We start from the raw sequence: 22580 nt of genomic DNA, 5'->3' as shown, positions 1-22580 counted from the left end.
TCACCCCTCAGTCTCCTACACTCCAAAGAATAAAGTCCCAACCTCTTCCTAAAGCCCAGTCTCTCGAGTCCTGGCAACATCCCCATAAATCTTATCTGTAATATTTCCAGCTTAATGGCATCTTGTCTTTGAGAAGGTGGTGGTGAGTCAGTCTCCAACACAAGAGCACAAGAAAGTAGGAGCAGGAGTAGGCCACTCAGCCCCTCAGACCTGCATCTCCATTCAATATGATTGTGGCTGATCCACACTGGCCTCACCTCCTCTTCTGTGCCAGTTCCCCATAACCTCGAATCCTCGAACTTTCAAATATTTATCTATCTCCACCTTAAGTATATCTAATGATTTGCCCTCCATCACCCTCAGGGGGCAGAGAATTACAGAGATTCGCCACCCAATGAGAGAAGAAATTTCTACGCACCTCAGTTTTAAATCAGTGGCCCCTTATTTTGTAACTGCATCCCCTTGTTTGTGACTTCCCCACTAGTGAAAACATCTGGACGTCAACCATCTTATACTAGTATGTTTGAATAAGGTCACCCCTCATCCTTCTAAACTCCCAGGAATACAGAAGCTCTGCAGTCCTTCTGGGGAAGGTGCTCCCACAGTGCTGTTGGGGAGGGAGATTCAGGATTTAAACCCAGTAACAATGAAAGACCAGTGATATATTTCCAAGTCAGTGTTATTTTCAAATCCGCAGGTTCTTTCAGGAGTCCAAGAATGAGTTGAAAACAACTTGGTGCTTCACAAGGTTTTATTGGAAAAGTTTAAAACAAAGAAACAGTCACAGAGCACGTGGCACTACTAGGAGAATAGCTGAGACAAAGGAACTAAAAATGAGCTGGGGCCAGGGAGGGAAGAGAGCTAGAGAGTGATTAACAAAAAATGACACCTTTTATACGTGAGGTAAGAGGTGCTCCTTAGCTCTCAATAGTCCAATCAGAAAACCTATTAGATACCTGTGGCAAAACCAACCAATGAGAGAAAACACGTTTTCACCTGATGGACGAACCAATACACTAGGAAGTGGCCATTCCTTGTGCAGCCACTTGAGGTGTATTAAACACTGTACATGTTTAAAAAAAACTACTTAAAATAGTCCAATCCAACATCAGGGTACTTTGCTTGTGGAGAGAGATCCTACAGGGATGGTATTTTCCTGCATCTCCTGCCCTTGTCCTCCTTGGTGGTAGAGCTGGTGGGTTTGGGAGGTGCTCTCGAAATAGCCTGGGTGAGTAACAGCAGTGGATTTTGTAGGCAGTGCACACTGCAAGCACTGTACGTCAGTGGTGTGGGGGCAGAAAATGTTTAGGGTGGTGATTGGGATACCGATCAGGCAGCCTGCTTTGTCCTGGATGGTGTTGAGTTCTCCGGGTTTATTGGTACTGCCCACCCAGGAAAGTGGAGAGTGTTTCTAACATGTGGCTTATAGATGATGGAGAGGCTGTTGTTTGTCAGGAGGTGAGACACTCACAGCAGGAAACCCCAGTCTTTGACTTGCTCTTGACGCCATGGTATTTATGTGGCTGGTTCTGTTGGGTTTCTGGTCAGTGGTGACCCCTAGGATTTTGTCTCAGAAATGGTAATGCCAATGAGTGCCAAGGGTAAGTGGAGAGACTCTTACTTGCTGGAGATGGTTATTACCTGGCACTTTACTAAGGCAAATGCTACTTGCCAATTATCAACCTATGACTGAATGTTGTCTTGGGGACGGAGTATCCCACAGTGGCACCAGACAGCCTGACCCAGTGGTAGCCCCTCATCTCATGATGAGATTACCCCTTGGGGCTGATGGTCGATCGTGCAGTGCTGAGGGAGGGGCGTGTTGATGTAGATAGGGGGGGAGTACCCCATCCCCATCACCTCTCAGTGAATGGAAACTATCCCAGGGGCACTGTGTGTGGGCGGTCAGGGGATACCCTCCCCATCCCAAGCTCTCCTTGTACTGAAACTCATTTTGTTGCTACTGTGGGATCTTGCTGTGTAGAAATAGCCACTGTATTTCCTACGTTACAGTTGCAAAAACACTTCATTGGCTGGAAGAAGCTTGGGAATGATCTGGAATACCAAAAGGCACTTTAAAAATGCAAATTGCCTTTGCTAAAAGTGAAACTTGGAGGAACAAGAGTCCATGCCTTTAGCTGTAGCCCCATCACTGTCATCGCTGTGTGTAAGGCGAAGGGAGGGAGGTGTTAGTCAGGGTAGAGTCCCTGCTGTGTTGGCCTACACTGCACTCCACTGTAAACTGCCAAGTCTTGTCAAGGAGGGGCCTGGATGTGAGAGCGGAGGCCCAGATTGGGTGTGGCTGGTGAGGCCTGGGTATGAGTGTGAGGCCTGGCTGTGAGTGTAAGGCCCAGCCTAGGTGTGAGTGGGAGGGACCAGCCAGGATAGTTGATGATCGACACAGTTTGGCCTACATTGTGCTGTTACATTGTTCTGCAGGGATACAGGGGAGAGGCAGAAATGGGGGCAGTGGTTAAGTGGGGAGAGTCTCTGGGTAAATGGAAGAGACCACAGAGATCAGTGACACTCCCTGTAAGTAATTTGTTCCCCTCTCTCTCTGTTTTCCAGCTGACTTTGGGATTTCGGCACAAATTACTGCCACATTTGCCCGAAGAATGTCCTTCATCGGGACACCATACTGGTATGAATGGGACCTGAGGATTGGCGATTTGGTGGATTTGGGGTTGGGGACAGGCAGTGAGGGAGACAACATTTTGTATTTTATCTTATAATATGAATGAAGTTCATTTGGCAATCATTTAAATTTTGTCAGGGCAACTTTGTTCCCCAGATTGAGTTATCGCCATTTGTCAGGTGACCTGGAATCAAAATGGCAGCAGAGTAACCCGGGCTTCTGTCACTGCCCCCCCAGAGGTTGGAGGCCCCCCCCATCCTTCTGTCACTGCCCCCCAGAGGTTGGAGGACCCCAATCCCTCTGTCACTGCCCCCTACAGGTTGGAGGACCCCCATCCCTCAGTCACTGCCCCCCAGAGGTTGGAAGACCCCTCCCCACCCCCCAAAGAGTTATGGTGGGCTCAGTCACTGCCCCTTAAGAGGTTGGGAGCTCCCAAACTTTTCAGTGCCCTTTGGTAATGGGGATTGTGGGTGGGGGGCAATGATACTCTTTTCCTCTACAGGTTGGGGAACTCGTATCCCTTTGTCACTGACCCCAGAATCAGGGGGAGCTCCATCTCTCTGTCACTGCCCCCTGGAGAATGGAGGCTTCCAGAGTGTGTGTGGTCCTGGTAACCCTGCAAATACCTCCAGTGCTCCAAATGCGTAAAGTCACCTAGCTTAATGGTCCATCATCCAGTGGAACCTAACCCTTTTCCCTTCTCATCCCCTCCCCTCTGCTCCCTCCACATTCCCTCCCTTTCCACTACTTAAGCCTCCCTGTCTTTCCAAAGTTTACTCTGGTGAAGGAAAGGGGCGCAGTGGGACCTTGCTTTGCATTCACCAATAACCATTCCTTTCCGGATCCACCCACAGGATGGCCCCTGAAGTGGCTGCCGTGGAGTTCAAAGGGGGCTACAACGAGCTGTGCGACATCTGGGCAGTTGGCATCACGGCCATTGAGCTGGCAGAGCTACAGCCACCCATGTTTGATGTTCATCCTCTGAGGTGGGTGCCTTCATCCACTGTGGAAGAGCCCACAGATAGTTTGGATGGAAAATTTTGTAAATGGTTGACCTCTGTAGTTGCCAAAGGATTCTGGTTTGTCTTGCCAGAATCCTTCACCAAATGTCCTACACAACCTGTTTGCAGATGACAATAAAATAAGTAGAATCATTGACAGCGATGAAGGTTATCAAAAATTACAGGGGGATCTTGATCAGCTGGCTAAGTGGGCCAAGGAGTGGCAAACAGTGTTCAATTTATCTAAGTGTGAGGTGTTTCATTTTGGGAAGTCAAACCAGGGTAGGACTTTCACAGTGAACAGTAGGGCCCTGGGGAGTGTTGTAGAACAGGGGACCTAGGAGTACAGGTACATGGTTCCCTGAAAGTGTCATTGCAGGTAGACAAGGTGGCCTTCATCCTTCAGGGCATTGATTTTAAGATTTGGGATGTTATGTTGCAATTGTACAAGATGTTGGTGAGGCTGCATCTGGAGTATTTTGTGCAGTTTTGGTCACCCTGTTATAGAAGTCACGAAGCTGGAAGGAGTGCAGAGATGATTTATGGGAATGTTGCCAGGACACAAGGGCTTGAGTTATAGTGAGGGGGTGGGCAGGCTAGGATTTTATCCCTTGCAGTGAAGGAGCCTGAGGGGTGACCTTGTAGAAGTAAATAAAATCATGAGGGGCATAGATAGAGTCTTTTTCCCAGGGAAAGGGAATCAAGAAGTAGAAGGCATAGGTTTAGGGTGAGACGGGAAGGATTTAAAAGGGATCTGAGGGGTGGCAACTTCACGCAGAGGGTGGTGGGTATATGGAACGAGCTGCCAGAGGAAGTGGTTGAGGCCGGTACAACAACAACATTTAAAAGACATTTAGACAGGTACATGGATAGGAAAGGTTTAGGGAGACACAGGTCAAATGCGGGCAAATGGGACTGCCGTAGATGGGAATCTTGGTTGGTATGGATGAGTTGGGCCGAAGGGCATGTTTCCATACTGTATGACTGTGCTGTCAGCTGTAGAACAATACAGCACAATAAGGCCCTTCAGCCCACCATGTTGTGCTGACCTTCAAACCACTCCTAAGACTATCTAACCCCTTCCTCCCACATATCCCTCTATCTTAAATTCCTCCATATGCTTATCTAACAACCTCTTGAACTTGGCCAACGTATCAGCCTCCACCACCGCCCCAGGCAGCGCATTCCATGCACCAACCACTCTCTGGGTAAAAAACCTCCCTCTGGTATCTCCCTTGAATTCCCCCCCCCCCCCCCCCCATTACCTTAAAGCCATGCCCTCTTGTATTGAGCATTGGTGTCCTGGGAAAGAGGCGCTGGGTGTCCACTATATCTATTCCTCTTAATATTTTGTATACCTCTATCATGTCTCCCCTCATCCTCCTTCTCTCCAATGAGAACAGCCCTAGCTCCCTTAGTCTCTCATCATAATCCATACTCTCTAATCCAGGCAGCATCCTGGTAAATCTCCTCTGCACCCTCTCCAACGCCTCCACATCCTTCCTATAATGAGGCGACCAGAACTGGACACAGTACTCTAAGTGTGGTCTAACCAGAGTTTTGTAAAGCTGCATCATTACTTCGTGACTCTTAAACTCGATCCTACGACTTATGAAAGCTAACATCCCATAAGCTTTCTTCACTACCCTATCCACCTGTGTGGCAACTTTCAGTGATCTGTGGATATGAACCCCCAGATCCCTCTGCTCCTCTACACTGCCCAGAATCCTGCCATTTACCTTGTATTCTGCCTTGGAGTTTGTCCTTCCAAAGTGTACCACTTCACATTTCTCTGGATTGAACTCCATCTGCCACTTGTCAGCCCAGCTCTGCGTCCTATCAATATCCTTCTGTAAGCTTCGACAGCCCTCCACAATATCCACAACACCACCGATCTTTGTGTCATCTACAAACTTGCTAACCCACCCTTCCACCCCCTCATCTAAGTCATTAATAAATGTCACAAAAAGTAGAGGTCCCAGAACCGATCCTTGTGGGACACCACTAGCCACAACCCTCCAATCCGAGTGCACTCCCTGCACTACAACCCTCTGCTTTCTACAGGCAAGCCAATTCTGAATCCACTCGGCCAAGCCTCCCTGGATCCCTTGGCCTCTGACCTTCTGAAGAAGCCTACCATGCAGAACCTTGTCAAACGCCTTACTAAAATCCATGTAGACCACATCTACTGCACTACCCTCATCAACCTTCCTGGTCACCACCTCAAAGAACCCTATCAGGCTTGTGAGGCAAGATCTTCCCTTCACAAATCCATGCTGGCTGTCCCTAATCAGTCCATGATTCTCTAAATGATTATAGATCCTATCTCTTAGAATCCTTTCTAGCAGCTTACCCACCACAGACGTAAGCGCTGCCTGTGTTGAAACCTCTACAGCCCACAGGGTGAGGAGGTGGGCTGTTCTGCACTTTAACCAGACAGGCATCAGCGGTGTACCTTCAGTCTGGGCACACCCACACTCCTCGGGGTTCACCGGGCATCCTGAGACCGTGGGCTGCCCAGGAAGTGGTTGTCAGTTTCACAATGAGAAGCTCTAAATTTGATCTAACTGATACTGGAAAGTTAACTCCTTGCATGCCGAACTCGCATCTTTAAAGGCCTGCATTCCGTGATCTGTGGAGTTCACTGAAGCTTCATTGCTAATGAAATGTAGTCACTGGTGTAATGCGGATGATGCAGAAGCTGACTGGTGAATAGCAAGCTCCCACAAAATGCTAATGACCAGATAGTGGTATAGAATTAATGGGCTGAATGGCCTCCTTCTGTGCCATAGTCATAGAGTTATACAGCACGGAAACAGGCCCTTTGGCCCAGTAGTCCATGCCGACCAAAGTGACCACCTAAAGCAGTCCCGTTTGCCTGCGTTTGACCCATATCCCTCCAAACCCTTCCTGTCCATGTACTGATCCAAATGTCATTTAAACGTTCTTATTGTCCCTGCCTCAACCACGTCCTCTGGCAGCTCGATCAATATACCCACCACTCTCTGCATGAAGAAGTTGCCCCTCAGGTCCCTTTTAAATCCCTCCCCCCTCACCTTAAACCTATGCTCCAGTTTTTGGTTCCCTTTCCCTGGGAAAGAGACTGTGCCCATTCACCCTATCCATGCCCCTCATGATTTTATACACCTCTGTAAGGTCACCCTCAATCTCCTTCGCTCCAAGGACCAAAGTCCTAGCCTGGCCAACCTATAACTCCGTCCCTCGAGTCCTGCCAACATTCTCATAAATCTTCTTTGCATTCTGTGTAGCTTAATGACATCCTTCCTGTAACAGGGTGACCAAAACAGTGCACAGTTCTCTGGGTGTGGTCTCACTAAGTGTGTCATCTGAAAATGTAAGATATAACCATTGTTAGTGATGGCGATTGTGATGTGACTGCCTGCTTGCTTCCTTGGTGGTTCTGATGGGCCTGATAGTTACTGGTCGACTGTGCACAGATCTGTGAAGTTCAGGGGTATCTGGGTGTTCTAGTGCTTGAATTGCAAAAAGTTAGCAGGCAAGTGCAGCAAGTAGATCAGAGGACAAGTAGTATATTGGCTTTTATTGCAAAGGCTTGGTATTTAGAAATAGGGAAGTTTTGTTACAACTGTACAAAGTATTGGTGAAGCCACACCTGGAGTACTGCAACAGTTTTAGTTCCCTTACCTAAAAAAGTATGTACAGGTTGAAACTCTCTAGTCCGACACCCTTGGGACCTGATTGGTGCCTGACCACAGAAATTGTCCCCTGAGCAGGAGAAGTGTTCCTTTTTATAGCACAGTCACTGCAGACACACACCGGGTTATGTAAGGCTTCAGAAGTTTGTTCGTAACCCGAAGTTTCCCTAAGTCGGAAAGGCTGTTGGCTGAGATTGTAAAAGTTGCATTAGTAGCTTAATTAGCTGCAGATTAGTACAGATCTTAGTTATTTTTTGATCTTAGTTAGATCTTATTTAGAGAAACAAAGGACTGCAGATGCTGGAATCTAGATGAAAAACACAATGATGCTGGAGGAACTCAGCAGGCCAGGCAGCATCCGTGGAGAAAAGCAGGCGATCAATGTTTCGGGTCAGGACCCTTCCTCAGGACTGGAGATAGGAAAAGGGGAAGCCCAATATATAGGAGGGAAAAGCAGAGCAGTGATAGGTGGACAAAAGAGGGGAGGTGGGGTGGGCACAGAGTGGTGATAGGTAGATGCAGGTAAGAGATAGTGATAGGCAGGTGCAGGGGAGGAGGGGAGAGCAGATCCACCGCGGGATGGGTCAAAGGTGTGGGAGGAGAGATAAAAGAGGCTAGGAAAGGGAAGAAGAGAAGAATCATGGTGGGGGGGGGTGGTTGTGGGGAAGGGGGTGGGGATTACTTAAAGTGGGGGAATTCATGCCGTTAGGCTGCAAGGTTCCAAGATGGAAAGTGAGGAGCTGTTCCTCCAATTTGCGCTTGGAATTCTCCTGGCAGTGGAGGAGGCTGAGGACTGACATATCAGTGATAGTGTGGGAGGGGGAGATGTAGATCACGGTTACGGACAGAGCGCAGGTGTTCTGCGAAATGGTCACCTAGTCTGCGTTTGGTCTCACCAATGACCTTATTTAGAATTAGTTACTTGGTACAGATGTGTATTACAAATTCAAAACATGCCAGACCACAGGAGTCACCACACCACACAATGCTGCACTAGGGACTTTCAGTCTGTGGTAACATTGGAGACAGTCCAAAGGAGGTTCACCTGGCTAAGTCCTGGGATAAGAGGGTTGTCCTACCAAGAGAGGCCAGGCAGGTTGGGTTTGTATTCTTTGGAGTTTAGAAGAATGTGGGGTGACCTTATTGCGACATATAAAATCCTAAGGGAGCTTGAGAGGGTAGATGTCGAGATGTTTTCAGTGGTGGGAAAGTCTTGAACGATGGGCCAGTCATTTAAAACTGAGGTGTGCAGAAATTTCTTTTTCAGTGAGTGGTGAATCTCTGGAACTCTCTACCCAAGGGAGGTGTTGGAGGCTAGGTCATCAGAAACATTTAAAGTGGAGGTCATTAAACATTGGAAAGGTCAGGGAATTGAGGGCTATGGGTAACTGGCAGAGGAGATGCGGCCTGGGGCAGATAGTATTGAATGGTGGGGCAGACTTGAGGGGCTGTGGCCTCCTCCTGCTTCCTAACTTGTTAGTATGATGTGGAAGAGGTCTATCTGGATGCCAAGTTAAAACCCAACACGATCCCAAACCTAGAGTCTACCAGGCCACAGCTGATTCGACCCAATAAGTGGCCAAAGACCTATAAATTTGATTTGATACCTGATCCAACCCAAGCCCAGCACGTTCAGACAGCCTCCCTCAGCCCCAGGTCTGGTGTCCAACCGCTAGTACGTGGAACGTAAACGCTAGCATGGATTGGTTGGGCCAGATGCCATAAATTCTGAGGTGGCAGTAGCTTTTTGGCCCACTTAGAACCCTGGCTGCAAATTGTAACCAAGGCTTCCCTAAATTTGAGAGGCGTTTGCCATTTCATCCGTATCGTGATGATCTCAGAACCTGTTATGACCCACCATATTTGGGCATCACTGCACAATACGATCTGAAACCTTGACTGTGTTCTTCCTTCCACTGACGCTGCCTGACCTGCTGAGCAACTCTATTCTTTTCTGCTTTTATTTATGCAGATCTTTAAACGGCTGCAAATTACGGTCTGGTAATTTGTGTTGGTTTATTATTGCCACATGTATTGAGATGCAGCAAGAAGCTTTCGTTCACATACCATCCAAACAGATCGTTCCAAACGTAAGAACATTGAGGTAGTTGAAAGCAAACAGAATGCAGGATGTAGTGCTACAGTTGCAGTGCAGGTAGACAACTACAGTGCAAGGGCCACAATGAGGTAGATTGCGAGACTTAAAGTTCATCTTTATCGTATAAGAGGTCCGTTCAGTCAGTTTTGTTTGGTTTTGAAAATATTAATGGATCTAGTAGGCCGTGGAATGATTAATGCAACTTTTATTTGTCGTAATAGTTGGGCACTTTAATGAACATCTCATCTACTAATTGTGAGTCATTGGATTTTAAAGGTTAAGAAACAATGGTTGGTTTCTGAATCTGTTTCTTTGTGTCTGCTCTGATCAGAGGGTAGATATCTCAGTTCAGACCCCTTGAGCACACAAAACCTTGGTTGACACTCCGTCATGGTGTCCTCTATTCCCCACAGTTCTGGTCTCACCCCTCTCCTCCCATCCAGAGCAAGGATAGGGTTCTCCTTGTCCTCACCTTCCATCCTGCCAACCTCCACATTCAGTAGATCAATAAGATTCCACCTCCAGACGCACCTTCTCCTCCAACCCCTTTCAGCATTCCGAAGGGACCGTTCCACTCCCTTGGCTCTTCCATCCCCTTTTCACCATGCAACCACAACAGATACAACACCTGCCCTTTTACTTCATCCTTTCCCACCGTCCTGGGACTCAAACAGACCTTGCAGGTGAAGCAGTGATTCACTTGCACTTGCATAGAACATCGAACAGTACAGCACAGGAACAGGCCCTTCAGCCCACCATGTCTGTGCCGACTATAATGCCAGTCCAAACAGATCCCATCTGCCTGCACATGGTCCGTATCCCTGCATTCTCTGCCTGTTCATGTGCCTGTCTAAACGCCTCTTAAATGTGGCTGTTGTATCTGCTTCCACCACCTCCCTTGGCAGCACGTTCCGGGCACCTATTTGCTCTCTGTGTAAAACAAAAACTTGCCTCATAAATCTCTTAAACTGTCCCCCTCTCACCTTGAAGCTATGCCCTCTAGTATTTGACATTTCCACCCTGGAAAAAAGACTGACTGTCTACCCTATCTATGCCTCTCAGAATTTTATATGCCTCTATCAGTTTGTCCCTCAGCTCCAGAAAAAACAATCCAAGTTTGTCTGATCTCTCCTTATAGTTCATACTCTCTAATCCAGGCAACAACCTGGTGAATCTCTTCTGCACCATCTCAACATCCTTCCTGGAATGCAGCAACCAGAACTACACACAATGCTCCATCTGTGGCCTAACCTCTTCCAATCTAGTGCACTGCAGTCACTGTTCACAATGTGGTCTCCTCTACAATGGAGAAGCCAAACACAGGTACCGTGATTGCTTTGCAGAAAACCCCTGTTCAGTCGCAAGGGTGACTGTGAGCTTCCAGTTGCCTGTCACTTTAATTCTACATGCTGTTCCACTTTGACCTTTCCGTCTCTGGCCTCCTTTACCGTCCACCTAGCAACCACTATCATATCTGCTTCCACCACTACCCCTGGCAGCCAGTTCTAGGCACCCACCACCCTCTGTGTGAAAATACTTGTTCCGCACATCTCCCTTAAACTTCTACCCCCCTCACCTTAAATGCATGTCCTCTAATACTTGACATTTCTACCCTGGGGAGAAAGATTCTGACTGTCTACCCTATCTCTGCCTCTCATAATTTTATAAACTTCTATCAGGTCTCCCATCAGCCTCCAACACTCCAGAGAAAACAACCCAAGTCTGTCCAACCTCTCCTTGTAGGCTGTGCAAAAACAAGACCATAGTAGAAAAAAGAAGACACAATGAGAGACAAGTCCATGGTTGTGCAAGAGGTGGTCCGTAGTGTTCCGTTGTTGAGGAAGGGTTAGAGTTGTGCAGGTTGGTTCATGAACCGAATGGTTGAAGGGAAGTAGCTGTTCCTGAACCTGGCGGTGTGGGACTTCAGGCTTCTGTACCTCCTGCCCAATGGTAGCTGTGAGAAGGTGGCATGGCCCGGATGGTGGGGATCTTTGACGATGGATGTTGCCTTGTTGAGGCAGCGCCTCCTATAGATACTAATGGTGGTGTGGTGGGATGTGCCCGTGATGTATAGGGCAGAATCCACTGCTCTCTACAGCTTCTTGTGTTCCTGTGTATTTGAATTGCCGTACCAGACCGTGATGCAATTGCTGGTTTGTCTGTTGCTCTCTCTTCCTCTTGATCTATCTCTCTAATTCTCTTCCTCTATCTGTCTGACTTCATGAGTAATATTCTCTGTTCTTTTCCTCTAGGGTTCTCTTTCTAATGTCCAAAAGTGGTTACCAGCCTCCTAAATTAAAGGATAAAGGGAAATGGTAAGTTTAACTCTATACGTATTTTCCCAGTGGGTGAAGTTATAGGATTACAATGTTTATCTTAGCCATGCATCCCTGCTTTCTCCCTGTTATGATGTGAGGTTTTTTTCTAAACCTGTGTCCTACAGTCTCTCTGTGAGTTGGTTGGGATACGTGTGAGTGAGGGGTGGCCACGTACACAGGGAGTTCAATTTGGGAAGCAGTGACACTCTTGTAGGCTTTTGTTTTATGGTGTGCTCTAAATGTGAAAGAGGTCACATTCGAGAAGAAATTGCAGAGTTTAGGCCCCATACATCTGTGGTGGAGTGATTGAGCTGAGGTTGATGAAGGACTGAAGAAATGGTCGAACGTTCATAGAATCAGAATCGTTACAGCATGGAAGGAGGCATTTGACCTGTCAGGTTTGTGTTGGCTTTTGTTAAATCAATCAGTCCATTCCTCAGCTCTTTCACCAATCCCTGTCGGTTCATCCTTCAGAACTTAGAACACGACAACAGCACGAGAACAGGCCCTTCAGCCCACCATGTGCCAACCATGGTGCCAAATTAAACTAATCCCATCTGCCTTCACGTGACCTGTATCCCTCCATTCCCTGCCTGTTCGTGTGTCTGTCTAAATACCTATTAAACATTGCTATCGTATCTGCGTCCACCACCACCTCCGGCAGAGTGTTTCAGGCACCCGCCACTCTGTGTGTAAAGCAACTTGCCCCGGACATCTCTTTTAAACTTTCCCCCTCTAGTATTTGACAGTTCCACCCTGGGAAAAAGACTCCAACAGTCTACCCTACGTACGCCTGTCAAAATTTTATTAACTTCTATCAGGTCTCCCCTCAGCCTCTGTCGCTCCAGAGAAAACAACCCAAGTTTGTCCCACTTGTCCTTGTAGCTAATAATCTAGGCAACATCCTGGTGAACCTCTTCTACACCCTCTACAAAGTCCCAACATCCTTCCTGCAGTGTGGTGACCAGAACTGAAAGCAATACTCCAATTGTGGCCTAACCAAAGTTTTATACAGCTGCAACATGACTTCCTGACTTTTACACTCAATGCCCCAACCGACGAGGGCAAACATGCTGTACACCTTCTTCACCAATCCAGTTCTCTTTTGAAAGTCATGGATAAATCTGCTTCCACTGCAGTGAATTCCAAACCAGGAGTTGCTCATTGGGTGGAAAAGAAAAATGTCTCCTTGGGTCTTTTGCCAAGTGTCTTAAATCTGTGATAATTGTTGAGGTAAAGAGAGACCTTGGTGAGGTGGTTTCCACAAGGGCTGCAAGCAGTCAGGAGAATAAGTTGGATATTGGCCTCTATTGCAAGGAGGTTGGAGTACAGGTAACGACTGCTGAGATTGCAGGGGGCATTAGTGAGATTTCTCTCAGAGTAGGTAACTTTAACTCAACTACTACGTCACAGAAGGAGATCATTTGGCCATCAACTTAATGCTGGCTCTCAGGGGAACAATCCCATTCCCCATCTCCTTATTTCCCTGTACCCTTGCAACTAACATGCCCATTAACTCCCCTTTCATTCAGACCTGCATGAAGGGGTGATTTACAGCAGCCAATTAACCTTCCAGTGTATTTTTGGGATGTGGGAAGAAGCTGGAACGCTCGAAGGAAACCTGCAGGGAGAAAGTACAAACTCTGCACAGACAGCACCGGAGGTCAGGATCAAACCCGGGTCTGCAGAGACCAAAACTGCACCACTGTATGTGCAGTTTGGTCTCTGTACCTAAAGGAAGAGATATTGGCCATGGAATCAGTGCAGTGTTGATTCAGTAGATTGATTCCAGGACTGAGGAGATTTTGCTAAGGGATTGTTTGAGTAAAACTGGCCAGTACCTCTGGTGCTAGAGGATGCAGAGGTGAACTCAGCGAGGTACACAAAATTCAGAGAGATTCTGGAGAGCTGATCAGAGCGACTGAAGTAGCAACCTGGCTTTAAGTTACAACTTGGGAGAGGCAAAGGAGATGCAAATGGGGCAGAGGTTTGCAAGAATAGAGGACGTTGCTTTAAAGGTGAGGGAACTGTGTTCTATTTCAGTTAATGCAATGACCTAAAGAGGAAGCTGGATGTCTGTGGTGAAGAGGGAATGGGTTCAAGGTAGAATGAGCTGGGCTTTGTGGACATGGGGTGATGGGAATGTCGAGAGGCAGTGAAACCAAAGGTCTCCTTTTCGGGAGTGCAGAGATTTCTGTATTTTCTGGCTGAGGGTTAGGGTTGAGAGATAAGGGGAGATGACTTCAGGGAATCTCTTGGTCGTGGACACAAGAATCAAATGATTATCTTTGCATTCTGATGGGACCCTTGTTCAGTGCAGGGTTGTACAGAGGCCTGATCATGTGTGATGCATCATGCTAAGCAAGCAATAAGGAAAGGGAAGGTAGATTATGTAAGTAAACTAGCACTAACTATAAAAACAGATAGTAAAAGTTTTTATAATTATATAAAGTGGGAAAGGGTGGCTAAATTGAACGTGGGTCCCTTGGAAGATGAGAAGGGGGAATTAATATTGGGTAAGGTGGAAATGGCCCAGGCCTTGAACGACTATCTTGTGTCAGTCTTCATGGTGGAGGACACGTCTAACATGCCAAAGATGTTATGGATGCGATGGGAGGTGAGGACCTCAATACAATCGCTGTCACTAAAGAGGTAGTGATGAGCAGACTAGTTGGCCTAAAGGTAGACAAGTCCTCTGGTCCTGATGGGATACATCCCAGGGTACTGAAAGAAATGGCGGAAGTTATAGTAGAGGTGTTTGTGATAATTTACTAAAATTTTCTGGACTCCGGGCAGGTCCCAGCGGATTGGAAGACAGTGAATGTCATGCCACTCTTTAAAAAATGTGAGTAACTTTAGGCCAGTTAGCTTAACGTCTGTAGTCAGGAAAATCCTTGAAGCTATCATTAAGGAAGAAAGATCAAGGCATCTGGATAGAAATGGTTCCATCAGGCAGACACAGCATGGATTCAGGAAGGGCAGATCCTGTTTGACATACTTACTGGAGTTCTTTGAGGATATAATGAGCGCAGTGGATAGAGGGGAACAGGTGGATGTTGTATACTTGGATTTCCAGAAGGCGTTCGATAAGGTGCCGCATAAAAAACATACATAATATAAAGATGCATGGAGGTGGGGATAATGTATTAGCATGGATAGAGGATTGGTTAACCAACAGAAGGCAGAGAGTTGGGATAAATGGGTGTTTCTCTGGTTGGCAATCAGCGGTGAGCGGGGTGCCGCAGGGGTCGGTGCTGGGCCCACAACTGTTCACAATATACATTAACGATTTGGAAAAGGGGACCGAGTGTAGCGAATCTAAGTTTGCTGATGACAGTAAATTGAATGGAAAAGCAAATTGTGCAGAGGATGTGGAGAGTCTGCAGAGAGATATAGATAGGTTAAGTGAGTGGGCAAGGGTCTGGCAGATGGAGTACAATGTTGGTAAATGTGAGGTCATCCACTTCAGAAGGAAAAATAGAAGATCAGATTATTATTTAAATGGTGAAAGATTGCAGCATGCTGTTGTGCAGAGGGACTTGGGAGTACTTGTGCATGAATCGCAGAAGTACTCTCTGCCTTCTGTTGGTTTGCAGGTGATAGGTTATATCAAGATTTGCCTTCTTGATAACTTATCAAGAAGGCAAATGGAATGTTGGCCTTCATCGCTGGAGGGATTGAATTTAAGAGCAGGGAGGTTATGCTGCAAATGTACAGGGTGCTGGTGAGGCCACACCTGGAGTACTGCATGCAGTTCTGGTCTCCTTACTTGAGACAAGATGTACTGGCTTTGGAGGCGGCGCAGAGGAGGTTCACCATGTTGATTCCGGAGATGATGGGGGGTTCGCCTATGAGGAGAGATTGAGTTGCTTGGGGCTATACTCGCTGGAATTCAGAAAAATGAGAGGGGATCTTACAGAAACATATAAAATTATGAGAGGGATAGATAAAAAAGAGGCAGAAGGCATCTATTCCTTTCATAATTTTATGTTTCTGTAAGATATAAAATCTTGAGGCCATGTCCCCTAGTTCTAGTGGTAGGTAAGACTACCACTAGATGAGAACCAGGGGACATAGCCTCAAGATTCAAGGGAATAGATTTAGTACAGAGATGAAGAGAAACTGTTTTTCCCAGAGAGTAGTGAATCTGTGGAATTCTCTGCCCAGGGAAGCGGTGGAGGCTACCTCATTAAATATATTTAAGACACAGTTGGATAGATTTTTGCCCAGTAAGGGTTCTGGGGAAAAGGCAGGAAGGTGGATCTGAGTCCACGGCCAGATCAGCCATGATCTTATTGAATGGCGGAGCAGGCTCGACGGGCCAGATGGCCTCCTCCTGCTCCTATTTCTTATGTTCTTACATGTTAGAGCTGTATCTGGTGGAAGTTCTCCAGATAATCTCCAGATTCTGGATTCTCCAAACTCCAGATTCCGGTATCTGCAGTTCCTTGTGCCTCCAGGTGTTCTCATGTCTGTTCTCCTCGGATTCCAGACCTGTGGGTCAGCTAAGACGGACGTGACTGTGAGCCCAGATTTTCAAAGTAACTCGATGGAGGCCTTTACAATTTTAAAAGGGTTTGTAGGGGAGGCTGTCGAGACGGTAGTTCCACTTGTGAGCGAGTCTGTATTGAGGGGTCATACATATAAAGCAATCACTCAGAAATCTCTGACAGGGAATTCAGGAGAAACCCAGAGAGTGGGGAGAGTGTGGAACTTGCTTGCGTGGCGAGTAGTTAAAGGACAGATTAGGTCAGCACATGAGGGAGAACAATAGGGTTGCTGCATCCCAGCTCAAGATCCTGACCTTGGGTGCTGTCTGTGTGGAGTTTGCACGTTATCCTGGTGACTGTGACTGCATGGGCTTTCTCCCGGGTGCTCCGGTTTCCTTCCACATGTGCAGGTTGGTGAGTTAATTGGCCACTGTAAGTTGCCCCCAGTGTGTAGGGGAGTGGTAGAATCTGGGGGTAGTTGATGGGAAATTGGTGAGAATTAAAAAAAAAAGGGATTAATGTAGGATTGGTATAAACGAGTGGTTGATAGTATGGACTCGATGGGCCGAAGGGCCTGTTTGTGCGCTGTATTTCCCTATGACTGTAAGGTCATGCACATAGATAAGGAGGGGTGGGGGATGTGGAACATCGACACACAGATGGAGTGTTTGACCCACCGGATCAGTGTCTGCACTGGAAACTCTACGGAGCCTGTTGATTTCCAGCATCCATTCCTGACAGCCACCCAGACACCAAGGGGTTAACCAGGCCCGAGGGGAGAGGAAGGAACATGGAGATAGTGACCCTTGGCTGAGGCAGAGAGCTGGCGTGAACTTTGCCCTTTTCCTCCGCAGGAGCTCGGCCTTCCACAACTTTGCTAAGGTGACGTTAACCAAGAACCCCAAGAAGAGGCCAGCAGCCAGCAAGATGTTGACGGTAGGTGCAGGCGGGGATCCCGGTGTGGCCCCAGCCCTGGCTGTGACATCCGGTTGAGCGGAGGTCTCATGTCCTCTAGTCCGGGGGTCATGACCTCGTCCTTCACCCTGGTGCTGAGACCTCCATGGGAGGCAGAAGTATCCCAGCATCCCCTGCGGCCCTCCAGTTCCGTTCCTCACTCAGTGGGGTGGGTACAAATGGGTGGTAGATGGTTAGGGCGAACTCGATGGGCTGAAGGGCCTGTTTCGTTGCGGTTGGACTTCCTACAGCACTTGGTTTGCTTTCCATTCGGGTTCCATGGTGATGGATGAGTGGGGAGACCAGAGGCGAGGTGGCAGGTTAGTGGGTGGGAGTGATATTCGTACGATGAAGGAAGACAAAATCGAGATTATTGTCCCATCCACAAGTACATGTACCCACAGGTGCAATGAAAAACTTAGCTGCAGCAACATCACAGGCACATCGCATTAGAGACACAACATTCACAAGAAAATCATAAATTAAACATGTTATTCAAAAGTATACAAGAAAGAACACAATTAGAACAAAAAAAAAGCCCATTGCAGTGCAAAGTGGTCCCAGTGTTGCTATATTGAGGTAGTGATTAGGGTTGTGCAGATTGGTTCAAGAACAGAATGGTTGAAGGGAAGTAGCTGTTCCTGAACCTGGTGGTGTGGGACTTCAGGCTTCTGTACCTCCTGCCCGTTGGTAGCTGCGAGAAGATGGCACGGCCCGGATGGTGGGGATCTTTGATGATAGGCATTGCCTTCCTGAGGCGGCACCTCCCGTAGATACTCCTGATGGTGGGGAGGGATGTGCCCGTGATGTATTGGGCTGAGTCCGCTACTCTCTGCAGCTAGGAAAAGGGGAAGCCCAATATATAGGAGGAAAAAGCAGAGGAGTGATAGGTGGACACAAGAGGGGAGGCGGGGTGGGCACAAGGCAGTGATAGGTAGATGCAGGCAAGAGATAGTGACAGGCAGTCCACAGAGTGTATTCAAACAGTGGACAGCAAATGCTCTACAGTATTTAGTCAACAATCCTACAGGGTCTATTCAAACAGTGGAAAGCAAATCGTCTGCAGTGTCTATTGAACCAGTCTATAGAGTCTATTCAAACAACGGATAGCAAACAGTCTACAGAGTCTATTCAAATAATGGATAGCAAACAGTCTACAGAGTCTATTTAAAATGAGTCTCTGTAAATTGCAGGAAATGGAACCTGTGACTGAAACTATACCAGTCTCTCCCCATGAACGCAGGGATATTTTGCCATCATGATGCTTTGAGGGGAGGTAGTTTCTGCATATAAATTTTCTGCAGAAAATCAATCCAGTAATCTGAGTTTCCAGGCTTGATTGACAGGTGAACTACCCAATCAGTTCCATTCTAGCTGGAAGCTTTGGAACACAGCAGGTTCCATGGTGCAGACAAGAGTTTGGCAAGCTGCAAAGTAATTAGGGAGAGTAATGGGGATGATGCTGGAGCTTGGGGACTTGCATCACATGGAGCAGTTGGGAAAGTTATGATCGCCGCATTCGAGCAGGGAAGGTTAAGGTTAACCTCAAACTGGGGTTGTATTGCATGCAGTTTGGAAAGTTCAGGCATGATCTTCAAGACATGGAGAGAACATTGAGGCTGGGGCAGGGGATCCACCTAAAAATTGGAAATTAGAGACAGGCCTTTCAAGAGAGAGGGTGGCAAAACACTCCTCGATGCAGGAAGTGCAAGAGAGTTAGGACTCTTGTCCTTAAACAACAATTGATGCTGGACCAATTCTTAATTTTAAATCAGCGATTTAACCAAATGTATCAGTGGATAGGTTCAATGGCTGGGGTATGGAGGAAGGGCCTGGTAAAGAATGGTGCGACCAGTTCGACGGGCTGAATGGCCTCCTGTTGTTTCCACCAGGGTAGGATTGTTGACTAGTGGAGGCAGACAAAGGGACATGAATAGGAAGGTTTTAGAAGGATATGGGCCAACGCAGGCAGATGAGACCAGCTTAGGTGGACATCTTGGTCGGCATGGACGAGTTGGGCTGAAGGGCCTGTTTCTGTGCTGTATTGTTCTATGACTGTACAAGGTCAGGTGGCAGAGAAAGTGGTGTTTTCTCAGCTTGGTGGGTTTTTTAGTCCTGGACTACACGCTGGAAGCACAAAGATCACGCTCATTCTTCGGAGGAGATGAGATAAAGACCTGAAAAGAGAAAAATAATGGTGGGAAAAAGCAGGGAGTGACACTAACTGGAACCCTCATTCACAGAGATAGTATGAGCATAATGGGTCAAATGGCCTCCTCTCAGAATGATTCTACGTATCTGGAATTATTTACAAATCATCTCTTTCTTTCCATCCCCACCTCTTCCCATCCCTCCTGTTCTCTTTCTCTGCACTTTTTCTTTCCCTCTTCCTTCCTTCCTCGTCTCCCAATTCTCCCTTTCTCTCTCTCTCTCTCTCTCCCATCCCCACCCCCTTGCGCCTGCTTCCCTCGCTCTCCCTTAGCACCAGTTTGTGTCACAGTCCGGTCTGAGCCGAGCTCTAGTCCACGAGCTGATCGACAAGCTCCGGAACCCAGACAAACACTCCAGCCTGCGGGAGGTGGACGAAGATGACATTGAGGTAGTTACGCTGTGAACGCACTGCTGCTGGGGCGAGGGGAGGGAGTCTCCTTTGGTGCTGGGAGGCACTACTGTTGTCCCAAGAGGCACAAGTCTCTCCTTTCTACTGGAATTGTAGGGTTCAAGTCTCTCCTTCCCACTGGGACTTTGGGGTTTAGGTCTCTCCCCCTACTGTGATGACATGGAGTGTACCCGTTCCAGAGCCCTAAACTTAAGCCAAGATTTATAGGTGTCTATCAGTACCCTCACTTTAGGGAGATTATACAATATCAACCTATAATGCAAAGACTAATTTACTTAACTACTTCAGTCTCTTTTCTGAAGGAGTTTAGCTGTCAATAATCACTATTTTGAGTGATGAGCCCCCCCTCCCCCCCACCCAACCAAGGAGGAGATATTTCCAGCTAATGAAGGAGATTAAACACATTTTATTTTAAATGGAGCACATTTATTTTAAAGAGTAATTCTAACGGAGGTTATAATTCTACAAAGGATTTCCAAACACAAGTACAATTCTTACAAACTAGGAAAACATCCCAATGAGTCACAGACGAACATATCGTCCATCGCAAAAGGAAGGGTCTGGGAAGAGATCCTCCTCGGGTCGAGGCTGAGGAGTGAACACTGTGTTTACGTCTCTGTTCCTACCCTCGCTGCCTTCTAATATTTATACCTTTTTTTTGCCAGTCATCTAGTGACAACCTCATCTGCGTGTGATGTTTTCACAACTGCATTCACCAGATCAGATGGCAGGAACCTTGGGTTAACATAGACAATGTTGCTTCTTCTGATTAGGTTGCAGTCTCACTTAAGTCAGCAATAGGCCTCCTGAGCCTGAACGGTAGTGCTTTTCCAGGAGATGGGTAAACAAGTACCAGTTATTCGCAGGTTCTAGTTTCTTCCCCGTGCCAGAATTGTTCAAAGTCTCTCCTCGTTGGATAGGGGGTGTCCAGGTCTCTGTATGGATCCCGTTCCCCTACCCCAGGATCGGGTACAATAACTAATTGTAAGAGTTGGCTTCTAGGCCCTCAACCATTTCACCAGATTGTGGATGGACCCATTCCCCCCTCCCCCCTCCCCCACCCCCCCCACCGGGTCCCACACAATTCCACATCCCGTGATCCCTCTGGATTTTGAAATTCTTTCCCACTCCATCGTGAGTGTTTGATTGATAATATAAAGGGACCTTCACTCTGTATCTAACCCACACTGTCACTGCCCAGGGAGTGTGTAACGGGACTGTGCAGAGAAGCCTTCCCAAGTCCTACTACTCACCCTGGGACCTCTCCTCCCCCTGCAGCCTCCCCCCGCTGTCCCGCGCAGGATACAGTCGACCAACCGACACTCACAAGCAGAGAGAACAAACTCCGAAATAATGCGTAAGTGTTAGACACAGTGCACCTCACCCCTGTGGCGGTGGGTGGTGGAGGACCTGTTGATGGGGTGGCAGAGAGCAGGGACAGCCCACACCGCCTCGAAGCTGTTCCATTGAACTCGGGCTTGGATAGGGCAGAACATGTTAGTGGGTGGGGGAGGTGGGTGATGGGTGGGGGAGGAGGGGGAGGGGTGATAGAAGGTGGGAGATGGGTGATGGGTGGGGGAGGTGAGTGATAGGTGGGGGGGGAGGTGGGTGACGGGTGGGGGAGGAGGGGGAGGAGTGATGGGAGGAGAGGGAGGGGTGGTGGGAGGTGGGTGAGGGGTGGGGAAGCTGCGTGAGGGGTTGGGGAGGCAGGAATGGGTAAGTGGTCCCTCTGACACTCTGACGATGTTTTGCAGTACACAACATTCAGTTTGAGGAGGCCTTACGGAGGGAGGAGAGCTGGCAGAGTAAGGTGAGGCTTTGACCAACACCGTTGCTCTCACCATGGTGACACTCATTTGTGATCTGCCTCCACCTCTGACCCCGGCATGGTCCAGATGGGAACAGATGCAGTGATGGGTGTTGGGGTGATGTGGAGTTGGGTGTTGGGGTGTATGGGTGATGAGTGTTGGGGTGATAAGGTGTTAGAGTGTTTGGGTGTTGGGGTGATGAATTGTTGGGATGTTTGGGTTTTGGGGTGATGTGTTGGAGTGATGGGGTGATTAGGTGTTGGGGTGGTGGGTGGTGAGGTGATGGCATGATAAGGTGTTGGGGTGATTAGGTGTTGGGGTGGTGGGTGGTGAGGTGATGGCATGATAAGGTGTTGGGGTGATTAGGTGTTGGGGTGGTGGGTGGTGAGGTGATGGCATGATAAGGTGTTGGAGTGATTAGGTGTTGGGGTGGTGGGTGGTGAGGTGATGGCATGATAAGGTGTTGGGGTGATTAGGTGTTGGGCGACTGTAGAAAGAAACAAGGAACATCTTGGTGATTCCTTTCACAACCTTGGCCTGCCCCATGTTTAGGTGGGGTTACCATTGCAATGCAAGAAACGTTAGTCTGCACACAGCAACATCCCACAAACAGTGATGCGTAATGACATAATGAGGCAATGTCATGGGATCTCCCTCACCCTCTCGAGCTGGCTGAGTGTATAATGTCTCGCCTGAAAGTCACTACCTCTGCTGGAGTGTACCGGGTGAATCAGCTTAAACCTCCTCCAGAGTCTCTGGAGTGGGATTTGAATACTTGACCTCCTGACCCTGAGGGTTCCCCACAGAGTGCTGACAGACACAGCTACCTCTGCAAAAACAAACAGAATACTGGAAACACTCAGCAGGTCAGGCAGCATCTGTGGAGAGGGTAACAGAGTTAAGGTTTCAGCTTGGTGGCCCTTCATCCAAACTCCAGAACTTTGGGGTCATTTGGTGTGAAATTTTGACTCTGACTTCT

General features: G+C 47.9%; 1 protein-coding gene across 1 annotated transcript in view; it reads left to right on the top strand.

The window, feature by feature from the left end:
* The window catches only part of LOC127586321 (mitogen-activated protein kinase kinase kinase kinase 5-like), a 111544-nt gene that overhangs the window by 45553 nt on the left and 43411 nt on the right, over nt 1–22580 (top strand). The window contains exons 8-14 of the mRNA XM_052044163.1: nt 2569–2641; nt 3490–3621; nt 11664–11726; nt 17074–17155; nt 19656–19772; nt 21072–21150; nt 21548–21603. Of these exons, the coding sequence (XP_051900123.1) occupies nt 2569–2641; nt 3490–3621; nt 11664–11726; nt 17074–17155; nt 19656–19772; nt 21072–21150; nt 21548–21603 (602 nt within the window). The remainder of the gene's footprint in view (nt 1–2568; nt 2642–3489; nt 3622–11663; nt 11727–17073; nt 17156–19655; nt 19773–21071; nt 21151–21547; nt 21604–22580) is intronic.

Source organism: Pristis pectinata, chromosome 35 (assembly GCF_009764475.1).
Source record: "Pristis pectinata isolate sPriPec2 chromosome 35, sPriPec2.1.pri, whole genome shotgun sequence".
In the NCBI taxonomy this organism is placed as follows: domain Eukaryota; kingdom Metazoa; phylum Chordata; class Chondrichthyes; order Rhinopristiformes; family Pristidae; genus Pristis; species Pristis pectinata.
The sequence above is the reverse complement of the archived record's forward strand: the minus strand, read 5'-3'. Positions and strand labels throughout refer to the sequence as shown.